Source organism: Lampetra fluviatilis, chromosome 4 (genome assembly GCF_964198595.1).
Source record: "Lampetra fluviatilis chromosome 4, kcLamFluv1.1, whole genome shotgun sequence".
NCBI lineage: Eukaryota > Metazoa > Chordata > Hyperoartia > Petromyzontiformes > Petromyzontidae > Lampetra > Lampetra fluviatilis.
In genome coordinates, this window is record NC_136278.1 from 28,861,524 (window position 1) to 28,888,330 (window position 26,807).

Consider the following 26,807-nt stretch of genomic DNA (forward strand, 5'->3'; position numbering starts at 1 on the left):
TGACTTTACCGAAAGAACCAAGAATATGAATTCCTGCAGTCACGAAAGTTTTAAGTGAAAAAGTAAGTTGTACTTACATGCTAGTGCTTCTAAAAAAAAAAAAACCTGGCCTTGTCTCGCACCCCCAGAAAAGGCATCTCTCACCCCCAGGGGGTACAGCATGCAGCCCCACGTGAAGAAGAACCACCGCTTAACATCATGGGACCTCCTTTGCCAGTACCAAAATACAAGAATAGGTTTCGATTTAAAGCTTTCGTGACTGCAGGGATTCATCTTTTTGGTTCTTCCGGTAAAGTCACGTAGAAGGGAAGTAATAAAATAATAAGAATAATTGTATTATTTTATTTGATTATATAATTACATTTTATTATTTTATTATATTATTATGGTTTATTTTTATTATTTTATTATTTCCCTTCTACGTAACTTTACCGAAAGAACCAATAAGATAAGAATAGGTTTTTCACCTTTTTTTCTGGCAACAAAACTGAAACCTTTTTACGAATAATGATGTCTGCATTGACCACAATACTTGTGGTCAGAATGCAAACAAAAAACATACTCTGATAATATATGCATTGTCCTTGAAACTGATTGGTCCACACCAGAGACAGCTTTCTTTTTAGCCTCGTCACAAAACGGTGTTAGACCAGAGGACACCATTTGAGACGAGGCTCAAAACACCGCTTCACAGTCAACCGCTCCGCGCCAGGAGATTGAACCGGCGACCTCCTCTGGAATGCGAGTCCAGTGTGCCAAACATTACAACCACAGCCTGACCGCGGGACCGAAACACAACACGACTGCGCGTTTACCTGCGTCTGACCAAAACGAGCGCCTTCTCTTCGCGTCTCGAGCTCCCCAGGCTGAGCTGCGCAAGACACGTGCTTGCGCGCGCCTCGGGCTTATGCGCACAGAGAGTTTGCGTTGCAGAGTTCCGCAGTGGTCGAGCGAATTCTCGATTGCAACCGGATGTAAACACACTTGACAAGTGAAACTAAACAAAGAGAAATTACGTAAACATGCGAAACCGCTCAGAAATGTACGCAAGCCTCAGACATCGCAATGCAGGTTCGTCCTGAAAAGTGTTTAGACTTAAGTGAGACTTTCCTCTACACAATTATTATTAGTAGTACTGTACTATTTGTTAGCACGTGTCCGACAATTATGAACATCATTTTGCAAATTATTCACCGTACTGTCATGATTTCCGGAAAGCTGTATAGTTTGCAGCAGTGCCTATTTTGCAGCACACGCTGTGGGAGCCAGCATTCCACTCTCTAAACGCTATTGCGCAAGCCGGAACGAATTGTGTGGTGTGTGTAAAAAGCTTGTCACAAACATTTAAATCAAGGTCAGGTTAACCAACGTGGTTCATCATACACTGTTGGCAACACACACACACACGCGCAACGGGGCTGACGACTAAATATCACGAGCCAAACTTCCAAAAGAGATGATGGGGGAAATGTTTTTAATCAGTGTTGGAGAAGGGACAATTCTTCAGATAGAACGCTCAATAAGAAGCCAAGACCATCTTGCACAACAAGTCCGCTTTCCGGATTAGAGTTTTCTCGGTATCCCGTGGGAGTATTAAGTGCACGTGTTCCAATCCCACACATTTCTGCAAATGATGAGAAAATCCATCAACAGAGGGAAATGTGCGCAAGCTGGAAACGTATGGATAATAACGGGACCCAAAGGTGCACTGCTGCTCACAAATAGCAGGAAGGCTCGACTCTCAAACACGCCTCGCTTGTATGTCATGTGACCACACCACATTGAGCGTGCAAGTGCTCTCAGCCTTGTCTAGACCACCAGCTCAAAGCAGAGCTTGAACGTGTAGCCATATAATTCGTTTAGACCACCAGCTGAAAACCGAGTTCAAAGGGTGTGGCCCTTCCACCATGCCGCCGTGCGCTGCATTAATTCACAGTGCGCTACTTTAATTAGTAACCGCTCCTCCCTCACTCGTCGCTGATCAGTAACCCATGTGGCCGCATAGGTAAACAATACATATCTTTCTATCGGCTAATTTACATGTTATGCATTTCCCACCCACAACCACTGATAATTTATAATTCATAGCTCGCTACGAATGCAAGTACGTGTTAAAGTGTTAAAGTATTACATCTAACAATTATCAGTTCAACCAACTGTTTTATTGTTATCATTAGCTGATGTGCATTACGGTTGGAGTTTCCACAAAGGGAATGTCTATTACTGATACACTGGCCAAAATCACCCTCTAACTGAAGCAGCACGCTATGGGACCTCTCTGGCCAGTATCAAAATATAATAATTTATTTTACCCTGTCTGGCAACAAAACAGGTGTTAAGATGTTAAAACGCCGAACAGAAACATTTTGTAAGGAATCATGTCTGCTTTAACCACACATACGTGTGGTGAACATGCACACAAAAACATGCCCTGGTAGTTCAGCAGTTTTTTTTTGCTGTGGTTGTCCCACCTGATGACGATTGCTTGTGTTGCGATCGAAACGTCTTGATCAATTATCACGGGTATCCACTCACGCTTCAAGAGAGAGGAGAGGGGGGGGGGACGGCTTAGAGGTGCGAGGAACCACGGACAGGTAACCACGCGGTTACCTGGCGCCAACAACTACTACACTTAAATGGATGGGACTATAGTTTTAAATGGAAAAAGGTCAACAAAAAAAAACCTTTTTTTTCTGGCCTGGACTTTTGCAGCTGTTTTAGACTTATTTCAGGGTGCTGATTCCAAATCTGATCTCAGATTTGCTCTATCACATCTCATTTTTATGCTATCGGCATACCCCATTTTCATTGATTTTACCCGAAATTAACTCTGTCACTTATGATTGCAAGTTGTTGCGAGTCAGTGACTGCTTTAGTGTTAAAATATGGTGCTGTATTTTTAGGATAGTGTGTTTATAATATCATTTTATGTAGATATCCACATTTATTTAATATTTTTCTTCTGCAGTTTTTATTGAAAATGCAATATTTGATATCTCAAAAACCTGATGTGATAGACAAAAATTTATGGCAGATTTTGAATCAACACCCCAAAATTGCCTTAAAACCGTTGGAATACCTTATGCCACAAAAAGTGTGTTGACCAGTGATACTTTTCTACCTACGTGACTTCACCGAAAGAACCAAAGAGTATATGTTCTGGTAATATATGCTTTGTCTTTGAAACTGATTGGTAAATGCAGGCATAATTCCTCGCAAAAAAGGTTTCTGTTTGGTGTTTTTACATCTAAACGCCTGTTTTGTTGCCAGAAAGGGTAAAACCAATTCTCATAAACAACACGTTGTCAGAATAAGTAGTTAAAGCCCTCTCCACTAGCAGAATAAAGTTGTGGCACAAGACAAAAACAACAGCTCTGAGCCCATGTTGTTGAATGGCCCCTCAGTTGGACATCCGCACAAAATCAAGTGACACATTGCCCGTAGAGAAAGAGACTCACCAACATTTGGCGATCATCGAGAGCAAAGTAAGATTACCACGATACCTTTGATCTGTCCGCCCCTGTAGTAGTGGCGGTGGTCACCTACTGCCCGGTGTCACTTTGCTCCTGACGGTTGTGACTGGCACCGCTGTGTGTCCTTCGCGCCCGTGTGGTTGAAGCTCCACAATGCATTGCAAAGTTCTCCAAAAAAAAAGCCTCATTTTTCCGAGAAATTTTTTTTGTTCTTCACAAAAAAATAATAATCTTACACAATGTGTCATCGCCGTCGTCATCAGCAGCCATGTTCTAGCCACTGTTGGATGAAGGCACCCACCTCTCACAATGCAACAATGCAGAATGTGTTGAACACTTCATCATCCCAAACTACGTTTTTCACAAATGAGACTTTTACTGGCACGTACGTTTTGTTTTCTCTCAATCAGAAAGTTTGCTGAAAATATATTTTACTTTTTTATTATTATTTATGGTCAAAAGATGGTGGTGCTATCACAATATGATAACTTTAAAGACCATATCTTTTATATTTTGTGCATATCTGCATTTCTGGATGGGTGATGGTTGGCATCATGTCTGACCACGCCACAAGAAGCAACACGACAATATTATTATGAAAAAGCAAAATTTTGCATCACAGAATGTTCGTGCAGTTACTGATGACAATGCTGAAACCATCCACCCGGTTTAGACCATCACCTAAAGTTGAAACCCCAGGTTCAAAGTCAACATCTCAACGGTGCCGGCGACTGTGGGGCCGTCCATAAATGACGTCACGCGATTTTGGACGATTTTTGACCCCCCCCCTCCTCGTCACACGGCGTCACAAAAAGTCAGACCCCCCTCAAATATGACGTCACAAAGCTTTGCCCCCCCCCCCCCCCAAAAAAAATGTAAAACATGCTTGAAATCGCTTTAAACTATTGTCATTGTATTTAATGTACCGCTGCACTCTGATGTTGTAGGAGAAAACATTTATTAAAAAAGTCTATTTAATTAAGTAGAACGTGTTGTCTATATTTATTTAAATTTGCGCATTTTGATCTCACGTCACATTTCCCAACCCCCCTTCGTCACACATCGTCACAAATGTCTGACCCCCACCCCCCCCTTAGGTGCGTGACGTAATTTATGGACGGCCCCTGTCCTCTGATCTCTATTTGGCGTTTTAATGTCAAATACAGCGCTCGTTACGCACATCATTGTTAAGCTCGTGTCCTTTCAGTGAATTGTAATCAAGCATTGGTGCCTTGTGTGACGGTTTCCGATCGTGACAAACGTCTGTAGCGTTATCGGAACCAGTCCAGACGTTGCCAACTTCACAAACCCGCCCTGATTAGCGGGCTGATTGTGTTGTACTTTATTCTGCATGATTTAAGCTTGCGTGCAACCAGGAACCCCACACGTTCAAAAATAAAAATACATTTACCTATAACGCATTGCTTTCAAGCAAGCCTGACTGCTGATGAGACACTGCGTCAAAACCGGTCCCACGTTTGCTTGTATTGAACAAATGCTGCTAAAATGATGCATTCCCAGGAAACCGTGGGACCGATGGATGGGGTTGTGTCAATAAGAATGTTTTTATGTGGAGGGGGAAGATGAAAAAAATATTACGGTAATTTATTGTTCTCCGCGACGCTTATGATTTAGGGTGAAGCATGGTCAAACAACGAGCATGCCCGACTCAGTATTCGGAGGCCTTCGATTCAGAAGTGGTCTGGTGAAGGGTTGAACATGATTCAATGTTGGGATAAACATCACCCATTACATCCAGGGCATCTTGCAGAGTACTATTTATTACACATTCTACAGAGTGGTCCAACTGTCACGTGACCCCCCCCCTCCCATTTAATTAACAGTTTTTTTTTAAAGTAAGGTTTATAAAAAAAAACATGTCATTTACAAAGGAAACACAAAATATGTTCGGAGTCAATTATTTGGGGGGGGGGGGGAGGTCACAAGACATCTGGACCTCCATGTGCAATACTCACTCTGCTGGGGTTAATTTCACCCAGAATATTTTAAAGCCTCACCCCCACCTGCCCACCACTACGTCACTCTCCTCCCCCCGGGGCGGGGCGTGTGCAGGGAAATATTTTCCGGAGATCAGCCCCGGACAGCTCCTTGTTCAGCACCGCACATCACACGTGACGCGTTGCACGTCATCTGTAGGTACAGTACTTTAAACGTGGCCCTTGGCCACTGACGTGGTCTTACTCGACCCCGGCTTAAACAACCCCACCCCTCCCTCTACTAAGGCGGACGGCGGTTCCGGGCCGAGATAGAAACAAACACTTGTGTACTTATACGCGGACAGAAGCAACTCGCCTCGCGCGTCACAGTCCACGTGTTCTCGATTTGGCGGGAAACATCTTTTTTTCCTTTCCCGCCACTGGCCCGCGCCGCGTCCATTGCCGCTGCAAGTCATCTCGGCCCCGTTCCTCTGTTGTTGTTTCTTGAGCTCCGCGGTGCTTTAAAGTCTCAACCCTTCCTCTCGCGAAGATGGAAGACGTGGAGAACCAGGAGCTGAGGGAAGCCAAGCGAGCCTACCTGGACTTTCTGGATGATGATGTAGGCTCGCGCCCCGGGTTCATTTTTTTACTTCCTCGCTCTCTGTCAGTCTGCCGTTTTATGCAAAGAAAACCGTACTTCATTCAATACGAGCGCGTGTGCTTTTGTCTTATTAACGAATGCCACAGACGGCTTCATGTCGCGGCTGTTCTCTGTTTTGTGTAGGGGAGTGCGCGCGCGCGTGTTGAGTAATCAGCGCAGTGCAAGTTGCCTTGCCTCGTGTGCACTTGCGTCCATTGGAGAGGCCCAATATTTGTCTCTGACTAAATGTATGTTGAACTTCTTCTGCACCGTACGTAGCCAACCGTGCTGATAGGAGGTGCGGGCGGGGGGTGGACAACAACGCGTTAGTGTAAATTGGCGGATTAAACGACATCTGAAGAACAATGCGTGGTCGGTACAGCGTTGCATGCCTGCGAGACTTGGACGTGTTAAAAAAACTGACTGACAGAGATGAGATATTGGCACTGTAAATGTATCGCTGCTGCAGACGGATTAGCGCTGCTGCGTCTAAACTGGACCCAAAAGAGTGACCACATCGAGGAAGACGACTGGACGATGATGACCAAGATGCAGACAGTGGCGATGAGAAGTCAACTGGCCACCATTTGGACACGTGTTGTAGTAGTAGGATGGACTTGTATAAGTGTCGTTGTTCGGAAAGAGAGGAAGAGCTAACCGAGAGAATTGCTTTACGACGACACCGAGAGGTCGGTGCCGTAAAGATGTGGCGCTACTTGAGCATATTGACACGAGAGAGAGAGAGGCAAGTTGAAACAAACGACACAACGTGCAGTGCACACCTACATGGCTATCGTTCCCTGGATCGTGATGATGACGATGGGCTGACACTCCATTGTTTGTATTGTTGTAGTTGCTGCTGCCCTGAAGTTGTGTTTTCGACGTTCACCTTATGAAATAACCGCTTGGGTTTTGTTTTTAAAGTTGCATGCCGTAACCTTCTCGAGTTGTATGATCGCCAGCTGTGAAGTTATTTGATAACGTCCTAATGTTCGGCCGTGGCGGATACGTTTACTCAAGTAGGACACAACGCAACGAACGAGCTGGTCTTGTATTAAGTCAGGGGTACGGGCCTGTGTGTGTTAAAGCTATATGGGGGATCTTTGTCTTTGTTTGTGGGGAGCGGTGGTGCAGTGGTTAGTGCTCTGCGCGACGAACCCGGCCATCTGAGTTCGATTCCCGCTCACGGCCACCAACACCACCAGTGACGATTATCTGAACCGGTCCTGGGTCTCCCCTAGGTCGACTCAGACTCAAATGAGCACCTGTCTCCCTTAAGTGGCGATGTCTACACATCGCCACTTCGGGAGACAAAGGCGGCCGGGCGTGGTGCTGGCCACCCCCCTCCCCCTCGTGTACCGTGCATGCGACTTTAATAGGTACTCTAAAATATATTTAAATTAAGCGTTCAGCTGTGTTGTCTCCACTCGCTTGGGATTAATGCACAGGCGGATACGTGGTTAGGTCCGATATGTGTTACACAATCAACAACATGTGCCAGTGGGTGTGGGTAGTTCACAATCAGAATATTTATAGTGGAGGAATCCGATGATCTATAAAGCTCTTTTTTTAACACGGATGGCCAGTTGGGGCGGGTGCATATGCGACGCTGCGAAAGCGAGACGTAATAATGTACTGTAGTGCACACATCATTTGGACCAATGCTGTGTGTTGTTATTGCTCAGCCGTGGAGGGAAGTGTAAGATTGCTTATAGTGGAGTTCATCTTGTGATGAACCAAGCAATGATTGGCACTCAAGAAAGGCAGAGACGTGCGAAAAATGTCAACACGTTATCGATGTGGTCGATTTGTTTACGTCAATATGATCGACACTGAGCAAAGGCAGGAATGAGGTGGGTGGTGGAGTTAACTAAACGCGCTGTTGTTTGCAGGCTGTGGACATTGCATCGTTTTGCCCGATTTGCGGGCGCGTTATTTTAAACAGCGCCGCAGTGTGGTGCGGGCGAGGCTGCATTTGACCGGCGCGTGTAACCTCCTCCCCCTTTGTCCGGGTTCGCAGGAAGACCAGGGGGTGTACTATGGCAAAGTGCGCGACATGATTAACGACAACCAGTGTCGCCTCGTCGTCAACATCAACGATCTGCGGCGCAAGAATGAGAAGAGGGCCAGTCTGTGAGATCTCCCCCCCCCCCCCGCCTGCTCCTGTGCACACCTCCTACACCACCGGGGCTTTACCTGCCAGCAGACACCACCAGTCCAGTTCGCTGGACACTTATGAGTTATTGAATAACGATGGCAAAGATATTGCGTCGTAAAAACGAGAATGATGTGAACTACCTGGCCTGTTACGTTGGAGATCTTGAGTTCGATCCCGACCTTGACGCCCGTATATTTGGAGTTTGCGTGTCTCTCTCTCAGAGGTCGCAAACGGGTTTTGATTCCTTACCCGTACCCGTACCCGGCCGCACCAGGGTCGCAAACGGCTACCCGTACCCATACCCGGCCGGGTACGGGTAGCCGGGTATTGGGTAGGGTACGGGTATCGGGTACCCGGTTGCGACCTCTGCTCTCTCCAGGTCCCCTGGTTTTTTTAACCCCACCACGTTTAGAATGAAAATGCGTTTGAGTATTTGGCTGCTTTAAATTCCCACGTGATAAGCCTCTTCGTTGGGATATCATTTGTGGCCAAGTCGCGTCTGAAAAGAGCTATATGGCTTTGTGGTCCTTACTTGGTAAAATAAAAAAATACAAAAAACGAGTTCTGCTTATTGCATGGTTCAAAAGTAAAAATAAATGGCTCCCTACTTAAGTGAAGCCGATGACCAATATCATCAGGCCTCAGACGTTGCTAAGCAAGGGTTGAGATTGTACAGTTATTGGATGGGCAACCACCGTGCATGACGGGCTGTGAAGGCTATAGACTGCAGGCCTGTGCAATGGACAGCAGAGGGCAGTATAGAAAATCCACTGTTGTATTGTACTGTGTCTATGCCTCCTCAGCCAAGCAGCAGCAGAGGTCGCAAACGGGTTTTGATTCCTTACCCGTACCCGTACCCGGCCGCACCAAGGTACGGGTACAGGTAAAGAAAGATGTTCCCTACCCGTACCCTACTCGAAATGAGTGACAAACAGTGACTCACCAGTGACTCACGGCCTACCCGTACCCGGCCGGGTATGGGTTGCCGGGTATCGGGTAGGGTACGGGTATCGGGTACCTGGTTGCGACCTCTGAGCAGCGGTGACGCACGCCTCTAATCCGGCTCTGTGGAGGCAGCGAGGGTTGGCGTATTGCACAAATGTTGTGAAACTCCCTTCCCGTGGGCGTTGAGGAGTCCATACCCTGGTTCGCCGGGAGAAGTGGACTAATCGCCACCTGCTTCCGTCTGTACGGAGCCTTTCCTACTTTCTTACGCGTGGGTTTTCTCCCACGTGTATAACAAATGCTCGTCATCAATTGACTGAGCGCACTTCTTCAAAGTGAAATCCCGACGCAGAACCCTCCTGCTAAACAAGTAAATTACTTCAGTGAACAAACTCACCGACCCGGCACTTGGTGAAATATGGTAAAATAACCCTCCACGACCCCCCCCCACAGCGTTGGAAACGGGGGGTGGGGGGGGGAAGGGTGGGTGAGGGTGGCAGGGGGGGCTAGTGGTTGCCGCTAAATTCCTGCCTCTTCTGAACGCCGCTTGTGACGCTGTCCCGTGTCCCCCCGTGCCTCAGGCTGCTGAACAGCTCGTTCGAGGAGCTGCTGGCCTTCCAGCAGGCGCTCAAGGAGCTCGTGGGGCACGTGGACGGGACGTACGCCAAGCAGTTCGAAACGTTCTACGTGGGGCTCGAGGGCAGCTTCGGCGCCCGCCACCTGTCGCCGCGCACCCTCACCTCGCGCTTCCTCGGCAACATGGTGTGCGTGGAGGGCATCGTCACCAAGTGTGAGTCCGCGCCCGCCCGCCTGCTACGAGTCGTCGTCGTTATCGGAACGTGGTCGTTTCAGTTCAAGTTCATATATTAGGTATAGCCCTGTGAGCCATTCGGCTCTTGAATCGGGTGCAACCGCAACAAATATAAAACATGAACAAAAAACATCTTAAAGTGAATATGTGACTAAGTGCAAACAGAAAATCCAAGAAAAGACAGCAAAATATTGCAGAAAAAAACACCGTACACCAACGCTATGTGCAAAAATCCCAGTGGGATGCAAGTCAAACAACAACAACAACAATCACAAGACAACTTAGATTAAGGCCATCAGTCTAACTCTGTACTACAACAAACAAACATAGCTAAACCAATACAGTGCCGGGTGAAGGCTTCCACAGGAATGGGTGTTTCTTTGACCAGACTTGCAATAACATGCCGGTCAGTGGCCTGGAATTGAACTTGGGTCACCGGTGTTTGGACCGCAGTGCGCTCACCCACAGCGCTATTGCTGTGCCCCACCTAAACCTGATTAAGCAAGGAAAGGGAAATCACAAATGATTTTTTTTTATTTGTGAAACATTTCACAATCCCAAATGTGCCCGTGGTTCATTTTGAACGTTTTGCTTGAAATTTTAACAGGTAAAGAAAGATGTTTATATTGCTATAAAACGATACCCGTCGGCTTTCCTACTGCACATTTAATACAGTAGACTCTAGATTGTCCACGCTAATGACGGGGAGGACATCCGCGGATAATTCAAAATCGCGGATAATCCAAAAGTATACATTTTCTGTGGATCTCTATCCCAAAAACAGCTAATTTACGTCTAAATGAGTGATTTTTGAAGCACAACTTACGATTTTGATTGTTACTCTTTCGATTGGTAATGAATACTAACACGTAGTGTTGCACATGCTCGGTGATAACACTTTCCTGCTCCCGCACAGAAGACTCAGCCCACCAAGCGGGATAGCAGAACCACGCCAATCAACATCAATCAAAATCCACCCACTGTTGTAAAGATGTGCAACTACAGTATTGTACTGTAGAGGCGATTATGTGGATTTCAGATTAACCGGTGCACATATTCATCTGGTTTAAGCGCGTCACTTGTAATGAACATTTCCAAGAGTAACATTGTATAACTGTGTTTAGATTATTATTTTGGGCTTAAGGGAAAATCCACGAGTTATTTATGTCAAAATCTCAGGTGGATAATCGAGAGTCTACTGGAACTTCCGACAACAAACTCGTGGGATTGTTGTTACGGAGTCCAAGCATGTGCACGATTTTTCTTCGTTGTTGCTCACTTGGCTGTACGTTTTGTTGTGGGCCAGGCTCCTTGGTGCGTCCCAAGGTGGTGCGCAGTGTTCACTACTGCCCTGCTACCCAGAAAACCATCGAGAGGAAGTACAGCGACCTCACCTCGCTCGATGCCTTCCCCAGCAGCGCCGCCTACCCCACCAAGGTGAGCGCCCTTCTTTTCTGGTCATCAATCAATCGGTGTCTTAGTCTCTCACCCATCGCCACCTTGCCGTCCTACCAAAACAACGGCCGTTTTCACTACCATCGACGGCCGTCTCTCTGCAACTCTTGTGAAGATCGTTCAACGTGAACAAAGCTTCGGCATAAAGTTGTGTGGCTGTCAGAGACTCGCCCTGTTGAAAGCGAGACAAATTGATCAAAGTGTCCTTCAGACAAAAACCCACAGCAAAAAGGACCCTTCGCAAAATGCCAACGCAAAACTACCCGTCAGACATACACAAACGCATTTGCCCTGACCATTACAGGTCTTCTGCCGTACTGCTCATTGAATTCTTTCATGGACAAACGCATGTGCATCACCAAGAATATGCATGACTTTTCTGAGCTTATTTGGCCAAACGTATAGGGCCACGGATTTCGGGCAATGGTTTGCCACCGAATCTAGTGCCTTTTTGCTTTTCTATGGTTTCCCGCACCTCTGAATCATACTCTCTTGAGAGCAAATGAATACCTGTGCGTGGTTAGACCCGAGTGTTGTCGGACGATTTTCTCCACCTTCACCTCTCCATCTGCTCCCCGCCAACCCCCAACCCCACTCCCCCCCCCCCACCTTACCGGCAGGATGAGGAGAGCAACCCGCTGGAGACGGAGTACGGCCTCTCCGTCTACCGCGACCACCAGACCATCAGCCTGCAGGAGATGCCCGAGAAGGCCCCCGCGGGACAGCTGCCCCGCTCGGCCGAAGTGGTGCTGGACGACGACCTGGTGGACCGCTGCAAGCCCGGCGACCGCGTGCAGGTCATCGGCACCTTCCGCTGCCTGCCCGGCAAGAAGGCCGGATACACGTCGGGCACTTTCCGGTGAGTGACCCCCCCGGTCCAGGGGGAGATTGGTGATCTGACGATTCGCGTTGCTGATGCCGCCGCAATAGCCGTCCGATTTGTGAGGTCTTTCGATCTCCATTCAGCTCTCCACGCTTCATCAGGGTTCAACTCGCGGTGGTTTGCGTTTTAACTTTCAGCGGTGCAAAGTTCAACCCTGATGAAGCTTGGAGAGGCTGAATGGAGTTCAAAATACCTCCCTGTGACATGCACTTTGTGAAAGACCCCAACGCAGAAGAACCCTGGGTTTGATGTTCCACGAAGCTCATGGTCCACCCTAAACCACATCCACTGCACAAACTATTGCAGATGTGGACACTTGATGCACAAATTGAAAATTAATAACGCCGCAATGCCCCGATCCACAAATACGAAGGAGACGTCGCGGCGATCCACTCTGCCACTCCTGACACGGTTGTCTGGCTTGACCCACTTCAATGTGAAATCGTAGTTGTAGCTCTGCATCTACACCGCCCATGATGTTCGTCATGATGTTCGCTGCGATGCTCCGCGTGTCTTTTGCTTGCGGCTTGTTAGTTTATTTATTTCTTTTTTTCCCTTGACGCCGAACGGCTTTTCTGTCGTTTCCCGCCCGCTCCGCTCCGCTTTCGTTCCACCCAGGACCATTTTGATCGGTAACAACGTGAAGCAGATGAACAAGGAGGTGGTCCCTACCTTCTCCGGGGAAGATGTCAACAAGATCAAAACGTTCAGCAAGACTCACTCAAAGGTCAGGCCCCCGGCGTAGTATTGGTGACAGAATATCAGAATCAAAGCTTTTATTGAGATGTATACTTTGAATGCCCAATAACGATGCCTATTTTTTTCCTGACTAGCATTTAATCAGCACTTGGCCCCTACAATCTGTGTTAAATGTTACACGGGGGGAGGGGATTTTTGTCTTTGTTGCGCTACCCTGCGCACGCCAATGCGACGTTTACTCTCGTACCGTGACAGAACATCTTTGACCAGCTGTCCAAGTCCCTCGCTCCGAGCATCCACGGCCACGAGTACATCAAGAAGGCCGTGCTCTGTCTGCTCCTGGGAGGCACGGAGAAGATCCTGGACAACGGCTCTCGAATCCGAGGGGACATCAACGTGCTGCTCATCGGTAATGAGCCCGGTGGATGCTAGAGGCTCTGCGTTAATCAGGGCTGCTGCGATACTCCGATATGGGCGTTACGGTGACGACATGTTAACTACCTCGCCTGGTATGCAGGAGGTCGTAGGTTATATCCCAACGCCTCTATATTTGGAGTTTGCATGTTCTCCCCGTGGTCGCGTGGATTTTTCTCCGGGGACTCCGGTTTTTCCCTCCACATTTAGAATCGGCATGCATTTCGAGTATTTGGCTGCTGTAAATTTCCACTTGATAAGCCACTTTGCTGAGCTTTCATTTGTGGCCAGTTTTACTTCGGTTTAAATGTTGTGCGATACGAGGTCGCATATTCATTTTTGCAAAACGTATCGTGAATACCGCAGCGGAATATTACGTTGGGTATTTTATTTTCTGGCAAATATGACAATCGCACCTTAATTGCAGGTCACGCCGTAATTAAAGGTCGAAATAAATAGCTCTCAACCTTGTGTTCCCGTGTGCCGTGTTGCCCTTCATCGGTGCTCTCTAACGGCGCTGGCCCCAATGCGGGGGGGGGGGGTCTTGTCTTTGTCTCGGAGTGGTCACTTTGTCGCCCCATGCGACCCCAGGCGACCCGTCGGTGGCCAAGTCTCAGATGCTGCGCTACGTGCTGCACACGGCGCCACGCGCCATCCCCACCACGGGCCGCGGCTCCTCCGGCGTCGGCCTCACCGCCGCCGTCACCACCGACCAGGAGACCGGTAGGCGACGCTCGCTCACCCCACCACGACCACCGCCGCTCCGCCCACCACCACCGCCGCTCCCCCCACCACCATCGTTACCACCACCACCACCGCTCCCCCCACCACCACCGCCGCTCCCCCCACCACCACCGCCGCTCCCCCCACCACCACCGCCGCTCCCCCCACCACCACCGCCGCTCCCCCCACCACCACCGCCGCTCCCCCCACCACCACCGCTCCCCCCACCACCACCATCGCTCCCCCCACCACCACCACCGCTCCCCCCACCACCACCGCTCCCCCCACCACCACCGCTCCCCCCACCACCACCGCTCCCCCCACCACCACCGCTCCCACCACCACCACCACCGCTCCCCCCACCACCACCGCTCCCCCCACCACCACCGCTCCCACCACCACCACCACCGCTCCCCCCACCACCACCGCTCCCCCCACCACCACCACCGCTCCCACCACCACCACCGCTCCCCCCACCACCACCGCTCCCCACCACCACCGCTCCCCACCACCACCGCTCACCCCACCACCACCACCGCTCACCCCACCACCACCACCGCTCCCCCCACCACCACCACCGCTCCCCCCACCACCACCACCGCTCCCCCCACCACCACCACCGCTCCCCCCACCACCACTGCTCCCCCCACCACCACCACCGCCGCTCCCCCCACCACCACCACTGCTCCCCCCACCACCACCGCTCCCCCCACCACCACCACTGCTCCCACCACCACCACCACTCCCCACTTGAGCTTATCGAGCAAGGTCTGAGGACTGAGTGACCAGTGATGGAGGTGATGTGGGGATCACGAAAGGGTAGGGGAGGGACGAGACGAAGTGGAGGGGCGAGTGGAGGGAAGAAGCAGGAAATGGGCAATGGGCGTGTGTACACTTGCGCTTGAAACTCGCGGTAGTACTTGTGTGTACGCACTAGTACTCGTGTGTGTACGCGCGCTTGTACTCGCGCTTGTACTGACGCTTGTACTTGCCGTGCACCAGGCGAGCGCCGCCTGGAGGCGGGCGCCATGGTGCTGGCCGACCGCGGCGTCGTTTGCATCGACGAGTTCGACAAGATGACGGACATGGACCGCACGGCGATCCACGAGGTGATGGAGCAGGGCCGCGTCACCATCGCCAAGGCCGGCATCCACGCTCGCCTCAACGCGCGCTGCAGCGTGCTCGCCGCGGCCAACCCCATCTACGGGCGGGTGAGACGCGCGTCCCAGTCCCGCACCGCACAACCCCCGGCATGGCAGCACACCCAAGCCGCGTGGCGCCGCACCGTCCCGTCGCGCTGAGCGCGTGGTGTGGTGTGCGCGCTCGTCGTTGTCGGCGCGTGCAGTACGACCAGTACAAGACGCCCATGGAGAACATCGGGCTGCAGGACTCGCTGCTCTCTCGCTTTGACCTCCTCTTCATCGTGCTCGACCAGACCGACCCCGAGTACGACCGCGAGATCAGCGACCACGTGCTGCGCATGCACCGCTACCGCGCGGTCGGGGAGCAGGACGGCGACGGTGAGAGCACGCGCGCGCTCCGGCTATGCGTACCAAGTGTTGGCCACACGTGACAAAGAACCCCCGTGTAGCACCTCCGAAGGCCGGCACTGCGCACGAAGGGGGTGGGTAGCCAGCCTTTTTTTTCCCCGACTGCCGATGTTTAAACATCACACCAGTTACTCGCTTGAGGCTGAGTCGACCTAGGTGAGGCCCTGGACCGGTTCAGATCATCGTCAATGGTGTTGGGCATGAGCAGGAATCGAACTCGGGTCGCCGGGTTCGTAGTGCTGCCAGCTAACCGCTACATGAACGCACGCACACGCCTAGGTCACTTCTGTCACACACGCACACGCTTGTTGAAATAACGGATTGTTTATGTCGACTTATTTTAATGGAAAAGCCCAGGAGTGGGGAACATTTATCTTGTATCTATGTTGAACTTCTTTCGCATCGTATGTAGCCAACCGTGCTCATCGTTAACGCGCACACACCTGCGCGTTTATCCAATAATAATAATTCTGCAATGCGCCCAGACTCGGCTTAACATTAAAATCGATTTAATCTATTTATCGCTTCGAGACGAATGGGCCATATACGCAGAAAACATGGGCTACGTATGGCATTTGTATACGCACGCACGCACATACACAACGCACGTACACAACGCACGTACACAACGCACGTACACAACGCACGTACACAACGCACGTACACAACGCACGTGCACAACGCACGTGCACAACGCACGTGCACAACGCACGTGCACAACGCACGTGCACAACGCACGTACACAACGCACGTACACAACGCACGTACACAACGCACGTACACAACGCACGTACACAGCGCACGTACACAACGCACGTGCACAACGCACGTACACAGCGCACATACAACAACGCACGTTGACGCGTGCTCACATTGTGCGCAGCAATGCCGCTGGGGAGCACGGTGGACATCCTGGCGACGGAGGACCCGGACGCGTTGGAGGAGGAGGAGCGGAGCATGCTGGTCTACGAGAAGCACGACAACCTGCTGCACGGGCCCAGCCGCCGCAAGTGCGTTGCGCCTTTGCGCCAATTTTTAAATCTTTTATATTAAGTTCGCTCGCTTGCTTGCGCGCTTACGACCGTGCAAATCTTTCGGTCGTTTTTTAACCCACTTCCCGTGCTCCAATCGAGCTGACATTTTGCACACAGACTCGTTGTGCGTGACAAACTATTTTCGTGAATTTTTTTTCCAAATTTTACACTTTTTTTAAAAAAAATATTTCTATTTAATTACCAATTGCTTAATGGTGGCAGGCAATCATCTGACCCATAGGTGGCAGCCATCTCAAGCCAGAGGACGAGAGGACTCTAGCCGCCACGCATATAAAGGATTTATAGTGAAAAACTTTGTTTTTACGGGTTAATTTTTTTGTCCGAGCCTTCCTTGGGTCACAAGTGTTCTCCGCGTTGCCGCTCCACGTTTCCCGACTTCCCGTGCCGCTCATCTGTAGCTTGGTTCCCTCCCTCCTTCACTCCCTCTCTCTTTATTTCCCTGTTAAATTACAACACACAGCTTACTTGCGCCTGTACCTAACTTTTTAATTGCCACTGTCTTTTTTTTACTCATAGGGGTTTTCCCCCTTTTTTCTGGCAACAAAACTGGCACCTTTTGTAAGGAATCATGTTAACATTAACCACAATACTTGCAGTCATGAGACTAGGTTCTAAGAGTATTGTTTTTTTGTTTGCATTTGACTGCAAGTATTGTGGTTAATGTTAACATGATTCCTTGCAAAAAGTGTCAGTTTTGTTGCCAGAAAAAAGGGGAAAAACCCACTTAGTATATTTTGGTCCTGGCAAAGGAGGCCTCATAATGTAACTTTTTTGTCCCCCTTGACGCCTCTTGCTCTCATTATATTTATTTGCGCTGTTTTTTTCCTTCCCCTTTTATCCCCCCCCCACACACGTGTGGTTCGTCAGCCGTGCGATATTCATCACGGGACCCTGTACTCGTTCTCTGCAATATCGACGTTTTCGCGTTGTTGTGGTTGCTGCTGCTTTGCTCGTGCCCCACGGGAGACTTGGGGACCATCATCCGTGTGACAAATACAGCTTCAACGTGAGCGTTGTATGGCTGAGCAATCGGCCGCCGTGTGCTAAAAGCTAGTAATCCAATTATCCTTCTGACAAAAACTCTATTAATACTGGATTACCTGTAACGATATGCGCAGACTTGGCGTCGGTAGCAGTCGTTAGGGAGTCGTAGATACGAGTTTTGGTCGTTACTTTGGGGGTCTTACCGACTATGAGAAAGGTCGTTGCAGGGGGTGCGAGGGCGTCGCAAGTCAAGCCGTCGTAAGTCGGGGGTCGCCTGTACTGTGGTGCAATTGATCCTAGTTTGACTCCAGCAGGACAAGCGGTTAAACTGCGGCGGTGTTGCCGATGCCAAATGACGAGCGACGGCCGCGTCGGCACACCCCCCCCAACGCGTGTCGCCCGTGCGCAGGGAGAAGATCGTGAGCATGCAGTTCATGCGCAAGTACATCCACCTGGCCAAGATCATCAAGCCCGTGCTCACGCGAGAATCGGCCGACTTCATCGCCGAAGAGTACTCCAAGCTGCGCAGCCTCGACCAGATGAGCGCCGACGTGGCCAGGGTGGGTGCGACCGCCGGTGCCGCGGGCCCTGCCAGCAGCCCGCCCGTGCGGCTGCTGGCCGCGTTGGCCTGGGCGCTGCGGTGTGAATATTAAGCGGTGGTGGCGGTGGCGATGCTTTGTGGATTTCGCTTTCAGATGCGCTTCTGCGGCCGTCTGGAACGCTCGTACTAGGAATGCAACTGGAGCTGTGCACTTTTTAAATTAGATTTAAAACTCAATTCTTTTAGAACAGATTTTTGGCTTTAGTTTGTTGTCCTTACCCCCGAACCTCTGATTAGCATGGTTGGCTACGTACGGTGCGAAAAAAGTTCAATATACATACGTGCATAGTGTGAGTCATTGCTCTTGAGGCCAAGTATCGCCCACCGCATTGCATTACTCCCCGGGCGCCAAGCACTGTTGGTTGTGCCGTGGCCACCCTGTGTCTCTCTCCTACGTTTGCCTCTTCCCCTAACGTAGCTAACAACTAAAACACTTTTATTGTTCCAGGTAAGGCCCACTGAGCTGTATAGCTCTTTTTCAGAAGTGATCTGGCCACAAATGATCAGAAGTGCTCTGGCCACAACCAGGTGGCTTATCACGTGGAAATGTATAGCAGCCAAATACTGTAAACGCACGTTTATAAAATGTGGACGGGTAAAACCGGAGGACCATGGTTTGTAAAGGCTGCCGTTGCCGCTTTTGCTGCCATGCGCAGACGATGCCGGTGACGGCTCGCACGTTGGAGACGATGATCCGCCTGTCGACGGCGCACGCAAAGGCGCGCATGAGCAAGACCATCACCCTGCAGGACGCGGAGGCGGCCGTGGAGCTCATCCAGTACGCCTACTTCAAGAAGGTGCCACTTGCGGACGCGTGCACTTGCACGTGTTCTCTGCAGTCGGTGCGCGTGCGCTCGCACGCTCACCGACTGCAGAGAACCACCCCAATCAAAACGTCGTGATCTATTATTTTTCTACTTACGTGACTTTGCCAAAGAACCAAAGAGTATGGATTCCTGCAGTCACGAAAGCTTCAAATCGAGATTAGAATTATTTTTTATTTTACCAAGTAAAACCCCACTGAGCTATACTGCTCTTTTTCAGAAGCGACCTGGCCACAAATGGAAAGCTCAACGGAAGTGGCTCATGTGCAAATGTATCGCAGCCAAATACTCTAAACGCACGTTCATAAATGTTGGAGGGAAAAACCGGAGGACCCGGAGAAAAATCCACGCGACCACGGGCAGAACACACAAACTCAAAACATACAGGCATCAGGGTCGTGATCGAACCCACGACCTCCTGTGTACCAGGCGAGGTAGTTAACATCTCCTAGCCACCGTGATGATGATGAGAGAGAGAGAGACACGCAAACTCCAAATGCACAGCAGGCATCATCAGGGTCGGGATCGAACCCACGACCTCCTGTATACATCTCTTAGCCACCGTGGTGCCCACTTTGTACGTATACACACGTACACGGTGCAGGTGCAATCTCTTTTGCTGGCCCCTTGGCGTTTCGGGCTTTTTTGGGCCTGCGCCCAGCAACCGTGATGGATGTGAACTCGTCATCGAGGGTGCTGACGCGTCGCTGCGCTCCCACCCCCCTCTCTCCCCTGTAAGGTGCTGGAGAAGCAGCGGAAGAAGAAGCGGCACGACGAGGAGGAGATTGACGACGAGGAAGGTGGCGACGCGAGCGATGGCGAGGGGCTCAACGGGACGAGCCAGAAGCAGAGTGCCCGCAAGAAACGGTACGGCACAATAGCAGCTTGGTGGGGGGGGGGGAGGGTTGGGTTGTGGGCCAGCGACGGCCAAATCAACCGCGACCTCGGTGTGTTAAAATGTTCATGAAAAAAATGTACTTTGAAAAGTTATCATTGGTTTTTGCCCCATTTTCCATGCGAGGCGTTTAATGTAATCCCGAGGCAGTTATTTACCTTGGAAAACTTGAATATCGCGTCATCTGCATTGGGATTGTTTGGCCATATTCGATTGGACGTATGTTTTGGCTTCGTATGGGATCTCCTGGCCAGACCTCGTAGCTCCCACGTCCTACCGCCTGCGGGAAGCTCTGGCGAACATGTACGTCATTGAAATGGAACTGGAACAAAACAATTGAATGAAACGAATGTAATCGATACCGAGGCTCCCCCACAAGGCCATGCGAGAGGGCATGCGGCACAGTTTGGTGGCAGCTATCGTAGAGTGCGGTCCTATCTGCGGTGAGTACGATGTCTTTAGGTACACAACGGCGCTTTGGCCTCTCTCAATACATTTAACGCTGAACTGCTTGTCCATTCCGAGATTCAGCGGTGAATGAGACCCACCCTGCAACTTGCAGACGTCTCGAAACAGGAAACAGAAAGGTATAGAAGGGCCCAACCCTTAATTTACGGAGATCCGACGATTTTGTGCGCAATTTTGGGTGATTTGTCATGAGCGTATTTCTTACCGTGACCGCTGATGCTTCGTCATTGCACATTCAGCGTAGGCGGCCGCACTTGACCCCCACGTTTTGGTAATTGCTTCCACATCGGCACATCGAGCACATTGGACAAATCGAAGCGCGGCTGACGGGCCATCGTCGTGTCTACTGGGACATCTGTGAAATAGAGCTTTGTAGCTCGTCAGATTTCCCCGGGATAAATACAGATTCCGATTGAATACGAGACGGCGCTTGCTGCCCGTACCCATGGTGGTGTGTCCCCAGGAGGCACCCGGACTCTTCGCATGGAACGAGTCGCGCGAGCAGGAAGGAACAGAAGGGCGGAGAAGACCCCTACGACTTCAGCGACGGGGAGGAGGCGATCCCAGAAAGTGAGAGCCCGTTCGCTCCGCCTCTGTGTACACTTTCCGCCCTGTCGCTATTCACTCGCTATCGGGCGTCTTGGAAAATGGAAAACTAAGCTATACTATGTTTATTTGACGAGGTAAGGCCCACTGAGCTACTTTATCTCTTTCTCAACTAAGTGACTTATACTATGAGACCTCCTTTACCAGTGGCAAAATATAGTAATAGGTGTTAGCCCTTTCAACTGGTACAAAAACTGACACCTTTATACAAGGGATCATGTTTGCAATAACCACAACACAAGCAGTCAAAATGCAAACAAAAAGAAACAACAAGAAACAACAACAGTTGATTCTTGTTGTTTGCATTTTGACTGCTTGTGTTGTGGTTATTGCAAAAATGATCCCTTGTATAAAAGTGTCAGTTTTTGTACTAGTTGAAAGGGTAAAAACCTATTACTAAGTGACTTATGTTTAAATTTAAAGTAGCCGAATATTTGCTAAACGCATGTTGATTCTAAATGTGGAGGGAAAAACTGGAGGACCCGAGGAAAGATCCACGCAACCACGGTGAGAACATGCCAACTCCAAATATACAGCAGGCGTTAGGATCGAACCCACGACCGCCTGCATACCAGGCGAGGTAGTTAACATCTCGCTAGATCCGCATCTTTTTTACCCTCTTGTTTTTACCGTCTCATCGATATTGGGAAAGCGCGTGTCTCGTTAAGTTTTCGTTTCATAAATTATAATGATGACTTTCGATTTAGAGCTTTCGTGACTGCAAGGATTCATCTTCTTGGTTCTTTCTTTTGTCAACGCGCCCTTCCTCCTCTCTAACCCAGCTTAAATATACGCTGCCAAGCTTGGTGGTGTTCATTCAGACGCTGTCTTGCCGACAGACCTGTTCTTCACCTGAGGACGGCTGCTTGCGTTGTGGCCGAAACGTCATGGGAATTGTATTTTATTATGTTTTATTTTATTATTTCCCTTCTACGTGACTTTACCGAAAGAACCAAGAAGATAATGATGACGTTAAAAATAGTAGATTTTTGCGCGCAGTATTTCACGCGTTTATCGTGAGAATTAATTCTAATCGATGCGTCGTCGCGCTGCGCAACGTGCCACCAGTGCACTTAATAGGCATCCATCCCCTACGTTCACGGATCATCCTTCCCACCTCCATCCCTCCCCCCACCTCCATCCCTCCCCCCACCTCCTCCACCCCCTCACCCCGCCTCCCATCCATGATGCACGCATGCATGCTGGTCTCCTTTCGCGGACCGTACGTCGCCACCCGGGCTCTAAACCGTCGATATTGTCGTTTCGCTCGATCGTCGCAGTCCCGCGGACGCCCAAGACGCCGCAGGCCGCGGGCGACGAGGAGGCGATGGACACGAGCGAGGCACCGGCACCGGCACCGGCACCGGCACCGGCGAAGAAGCTCTCGCTGACAGACGACAGGTGCCGTTCCGTGCGCACGCGAGCTTTGCCCGCCCAGAAGCCGCTCGCGCGGCGGTGGAGTTTGGGCTCGTTAATCTATTATCGGTTGTGTTTTTTAAAAATCTATCGTTGATTGTCGATGTAATCGTTAATGAAATCCGGTGTAATTTGATGCCGCCGTCGCCATTGGTGAAAAGTCGTAGCTCTGGCAACCGAGCCGGAAGGCTGCTTCCAGGCAGTTCCCTGCATATTAAAGAAGCTTTCGGCCAATTAATATTTGTACATGCGGGAGGGAACCAGAGCGCCCCGAGAAAAACCCACGAATGCGAGGGTGCGACACTCTTATCCCACACACAAGGGGATCGGTGATATCATTCTGCCGGCGAGCCAGGGTACGGCAGCCTCGGTGCCCACGGGAAGGGAGTCTTGCACCGTTTCGTCATTTGTCCGATCCACCAACCCTCGCTGCCTCCTCGCACGGTGCTGAATTCCAGGCGTGCGGTGCCAAACCACAGCAAAACGGACCATTTTCTGATACGCAAATGCATTTTCGCTGACGGGTAACCCGTCAACTTTCACACTCCCAATGAAATACTTTTGAAGACAATCGGATGTTGTAAAGCAATGAATAGCACTGGTGGCCCCTCCAGTGGCCTTTAGTGCGGCCCCTGACGTGCAGCCCCTGACAATAATCAACACGTGACAACACCTCATTGTGCTGCTGCTGTCAAACCCCAATGATTTCAAACGTGTGGCGGCCCTCAGGCCGAATGATGCGTTAACGGCGAAAGTGGATCCCTCTCTAAATATTAGCAAGGAACACTTGCCGTGAAGCGTTTTCCCCGTGCGCACGCGCATTGTTTTGTTTCCACGCGAGCGTCATGGCGATTTGCGTTTGAATTTCACGCCGCTTCTCCCCCCCTCCCGCCCACCCACAGGCTCAAAGAGTTCAAGGCGGCTCTGCTGGACGTCTTCCGCAAGTCGCACTCGCAGTCCGTGGCCATCCCCGCCATCATGGAGGCTCTGGGCGGCGGCGACACCGCCTTCTCGCTCGCCGAGGTGCGAGCGGCGGTCGCCCGCATGGAGGACGACAACCAGGTCATGCTGTCGGACGACATCGTCTTCCTCATCTGAGCGTTGAGGAGGAGCGCTCCTCGCCATTCACACCCCCATCCCGCCTTGCCCCGCCCCCTCCCCCCATTGTCTCTTTTTCCACTGCACAACCGAGCCAAGCCCCCTACGCGGCTCGCAAACGACTCGTGCTTTTGTTCCCGCCCCCCTGGGAAAGCCGTGCCGTGTGCCGACTTCGTCGTCACGCGATGAACGTGTCGAGACTCCTCCAATTGGCGCGGTTGGCTGTGTACGGCGGCATAGAAGTTATACCGTAACTCGCGTGCCTGGGCGACGCGCGGATGCCTCGCCCTTCGCTCGCAGCGTGTGCCGACCCAACATAGCGCGGTCACCGCCACTTGATGCTGGCCCTGCTTAAGGGGGTCCCCCCCCCCCCCCCAGGTGTTTTTGTGAGGCCACAGCAAAGCAGGCAGCAGCATACCACGGGGTAAGGTGATATGGTGAGGGGTCTTGCGCTGGCTCGGCTCGTGCGAGTCGAAAAGAGGGGTTTGTGTGCGAGCGTGTGTGTGCGTCCATTGGACTTCAGACGCTCGTGAAAGTGATGGAGAGGTAGCGGGATAGGAGGTGGTCGATGCGTGAAATGTCATCGTCGTTGTTGATGTGCTCACCCGCTGTAGTTTGGGAGTGAAGGGGGCGGGAGAAGCTACGGGAATGAACTCCGACTGCAAAACGATAATAGTAATACGATATGCAATCTGTATTACAGATTATGGGCGGGAGGGAAGTGTGAGCATGATGTCTTGTTTATATGCAGGTTAGTATAAAGAAGTGAGTCCCACCTAAAAATATATATATATGAAAGCACAGTCCGTGGCAGTGTGTCTACATGAATTAAATTGTCTTGATTGTGTTTTTTGTACCCACAAACAAACAACGCGAGTGTGAAACCGCGCTTGTTGGATGTTTTGGGCTCTTCGACACCCAATTTCTGTACCATTGCACGCTGCATTTGCATTTATTTGTTCGCTATGCACCCCCCCCCCTCTCTACACGGCAGATATAACCATGGGTCGTTCAGTTTAAAGAGGGGGTTGATCTTTCTCGCCAGTGTTCAAACACCCCCCCCCCCCACCAAAATGTTCCCCATCTCATCAGATCTTGGAAGCTAAGGCAGGGTTGAGCTGGGCTAGTGCCCGGATGGGTGACCGCAACTGGGCACAAAACTAAGAATATACGACAATTGCTTGATTATGCGGTAGCTTTTTTAAATGTCAACCTGTCTGCCTGCGTGGTATCATAGCACGTGACTGGAAGCGGGGGATGGGGGAGAGTGCAGAGTCGAGGATTACATGAATGGATAAAGAAAGGTTGAACGGCGAAGGGATGCCGGGACTAAAGTTCCCCGAGTCGAACAATGAGGAGGGCATGGCTCAAGGTGAGCAGGAGGAAGAGAGGAGTAATGGGCAGGATGGGAGAGAGGGGTTGGGAGGGAATGACCGGGCCAAGCCGTCTGGGATGAGAAGGCGATGCTGAGAGGGCGATGCTGAGAGGACAGCGGGGGAGAGAGAAGGGGAGGAGCGATCGGAAGTGAGCTGCACGGAGCGGCGTCTGTTTTCACAGGGGGCGGGGAAAAGGGAGGGACTCGGAGTGTGGGGGTGGCCACAGAAGTCACGTGATTTTCCGGGAGGCTTGAACCGATTCAGATATAAATAGATGTCACTGTCCTTATGAAGTGTTGTATTTTTCACCGTCGAGTTTATGTTCGTGAACAAAGTTCGTGATGTGTTTTCTTGCAGTTTTGCTTTTCATCGTGTTTTTTTCTTTTTCCAAATAAAGCTCAACGTGATTACGGCTCTTGTGCTTCTAACACATTTCACTGCGAAGTCGAACGCTGCGATGTTTGCAGGAGCTCTGAGATGGCCACGAGGTAGAATGAGTTGAATTGTGAACGAGTTGAATTGTGATCAAAGGCGCGTGGTGGGTGAGAGGTGGTCCACGCTTTGTATTGCAGAGACAAAAACGTTGATTCGAGAGCATACATAAGTTCGTAAAATTGGGGGGGGGGGGGGGTTAAAAAAACATTTAAGCTTAGATTTGAATCTTAACAAACGTGCGCGTGCGACTTTAAACAACCCAAAAAAGTTGAGTTTCATAATAATTTTTGAACAAACAAAAAAGTTCAGTGGAGGAATGTTTTCCCCGATAAGGTGTGGGGGTATGGGGGGGGGCGTGCACATGCCAGAGATGGTTTTGATGGTTATGCTGATGGTGCAGTGAGCGGTGCTTCCTGAGTGTAACGTCTCTCCGAGTCCCTCTTTACACCACCGCGAACTGGCAACGCTGCAAATAGTTCGAGGTGCAGTTAGAACTGGCGAGACGTAATCCTCACTCGCGCGCTTTGTAAATGTAATCATGCGTTGAGTCTTTGTTTGCTGAGCATCCATTTTTATCACCTGTTATATTTTCAGATGGATGGCTTAATTTTTTTTTAATTGTCCACGTTATCCCTATCGTGTGTTATCAGCCTCTCATCACGAGATGAAAAATCCATGCAGATCTCTCGCAGGGCGAATGCGCGACCATTCGTGTTCGAGAACGGCTCGTGGAAGTGGATATCACAGAACTAACCTCTACGGTATCCCTTCAAGTGACCTCTGGTGCACACAGTGAAGGGCACCACATCATACCTCGTGCTCCGATCCAGCGAAGAGACGCCAGGAGCCGCATTCCACAGCAGCAGCAGCAGGGAAATTTAAGTTTTTACCACGTGCCGACACGAATGGGGAACTCGTTCTCGCCACCTGTCAGCGAGGGCCGGATTTAAAGTTCTTGTCGGCCTTAAACACTTCTGTGATAACTTTCTACAGATGGTACTGCTTTTGCCCCCATGTCGCTACTACTGCAGCTGTCCGTGCGCTTGTTTCACGCGTGGGACAATAACACTGCTACTCTCTCTCGAGAATGAGATTGTGTGAAAAAAAAACACAATTTGAAGATATTGCTAATTTGCAATGAAGAAATGTTGAAAGTTCATTTCCGGTGTTCATTTCTCTCACCTTATGGGGAAAAACGATTGACACGACTGCCTCTGTATATACACTGTGCCTATCCTTGCTATATAAATATATTCAAGACGATATCTTGGTTAAAACAATTTTAGCATACAAACAAAAGAAAACACGGTCAAACATTTTTTCGTAGGCCTTACGCACATTGCCTACTGTAGCCCGATTAG

General features: G+C 50.4%; 2 protein-coding genes across 2 annotated transcripts in view; one reads left to right on the forward strand and one right to left on the reverse strand.

The window, feature by feature from the left end:
- Nucleotides 1-889, reverse strand: part of LOC144931349 (uncharacterized) — a 79,529-nt gene extending 78,640 nt beyond the window's left edge. The window contains exon 1 of the mRNA XM_078855153.1: nucleotides 816-889. The gene's annotated coding sequence lies outside the window, so the exon portion shown is untranslated. The remainder of the gene's footprint in view (nucleotides 1-815) is intronic.
- A 4,952-nt stretch (nucleotides 890-5,841) lies between these two features.
- On the forward strand, nucleotides 5,842-25,426 carry MCM3 (minichromosome maintenance complex component 3). The gene is made up of 17 exons (XM_078855947.1): nucleotides 5,842-6,029; nucleotides 8,071-8,183; nucleotides 9,735-9,943; nucleotides 11,271-11,401; nucleotides 12,040-12,278; nucleotides 12,921-13,029; nucleotides 13,257-13,410; nucleotides 14,007-14,138; nucleotides 15,141-15,349; nucleotides 15,484-15,658; nucleotides 16,572-16,698; nucleotides 18,137-18,287; nucleotides 18,985-19,125; nucleotides 19,892-20,019; nucleotides 20,979-21,085; nucleotides 22,402-22,522; nucleotides 23,440-25,426. Exons 1-17 carry the CDS (start codon nucleotides 5,961-5,963, stop codon nucleotides 23,633-23,635), a joined length of 2,511 nt encoding a protein of 836 aa, XP_078712073.1. The 5' UTR covers nucleotides 5,842-5,960; the 3' UTR covers nucleotides 23,636-25,426.
- Nucleotides 25,427-26,807: the final 1,381 nt, after the last annotated feature.

Excerpts from the sequence above, each read along its gene's own strand:
- MCM3 (XM_078855947.1), top strand. The coding sequence starts at position 5,961 with ATGGAAGACGTGGAGAACCAGGAGCTGAGGGAAGCCAAGCGAGCCTAC. Across the intron at positions 16,699-18,136 it reads CACGGGCCCAGCCGCCGCAA|GGAGAAGATCGTGAGCATGC; the intron begins GTGCGTTGCGCC and ends GCCCGTGCGCAG. Across the intron at positions 19,126-19,891 it reads AGTACGCCTACTTCAAGAAG|GTGCTGGAGAAGCAGCGGAA; the intron begins GTGCCACTTGCG and ends CTCCCCTGTAAG.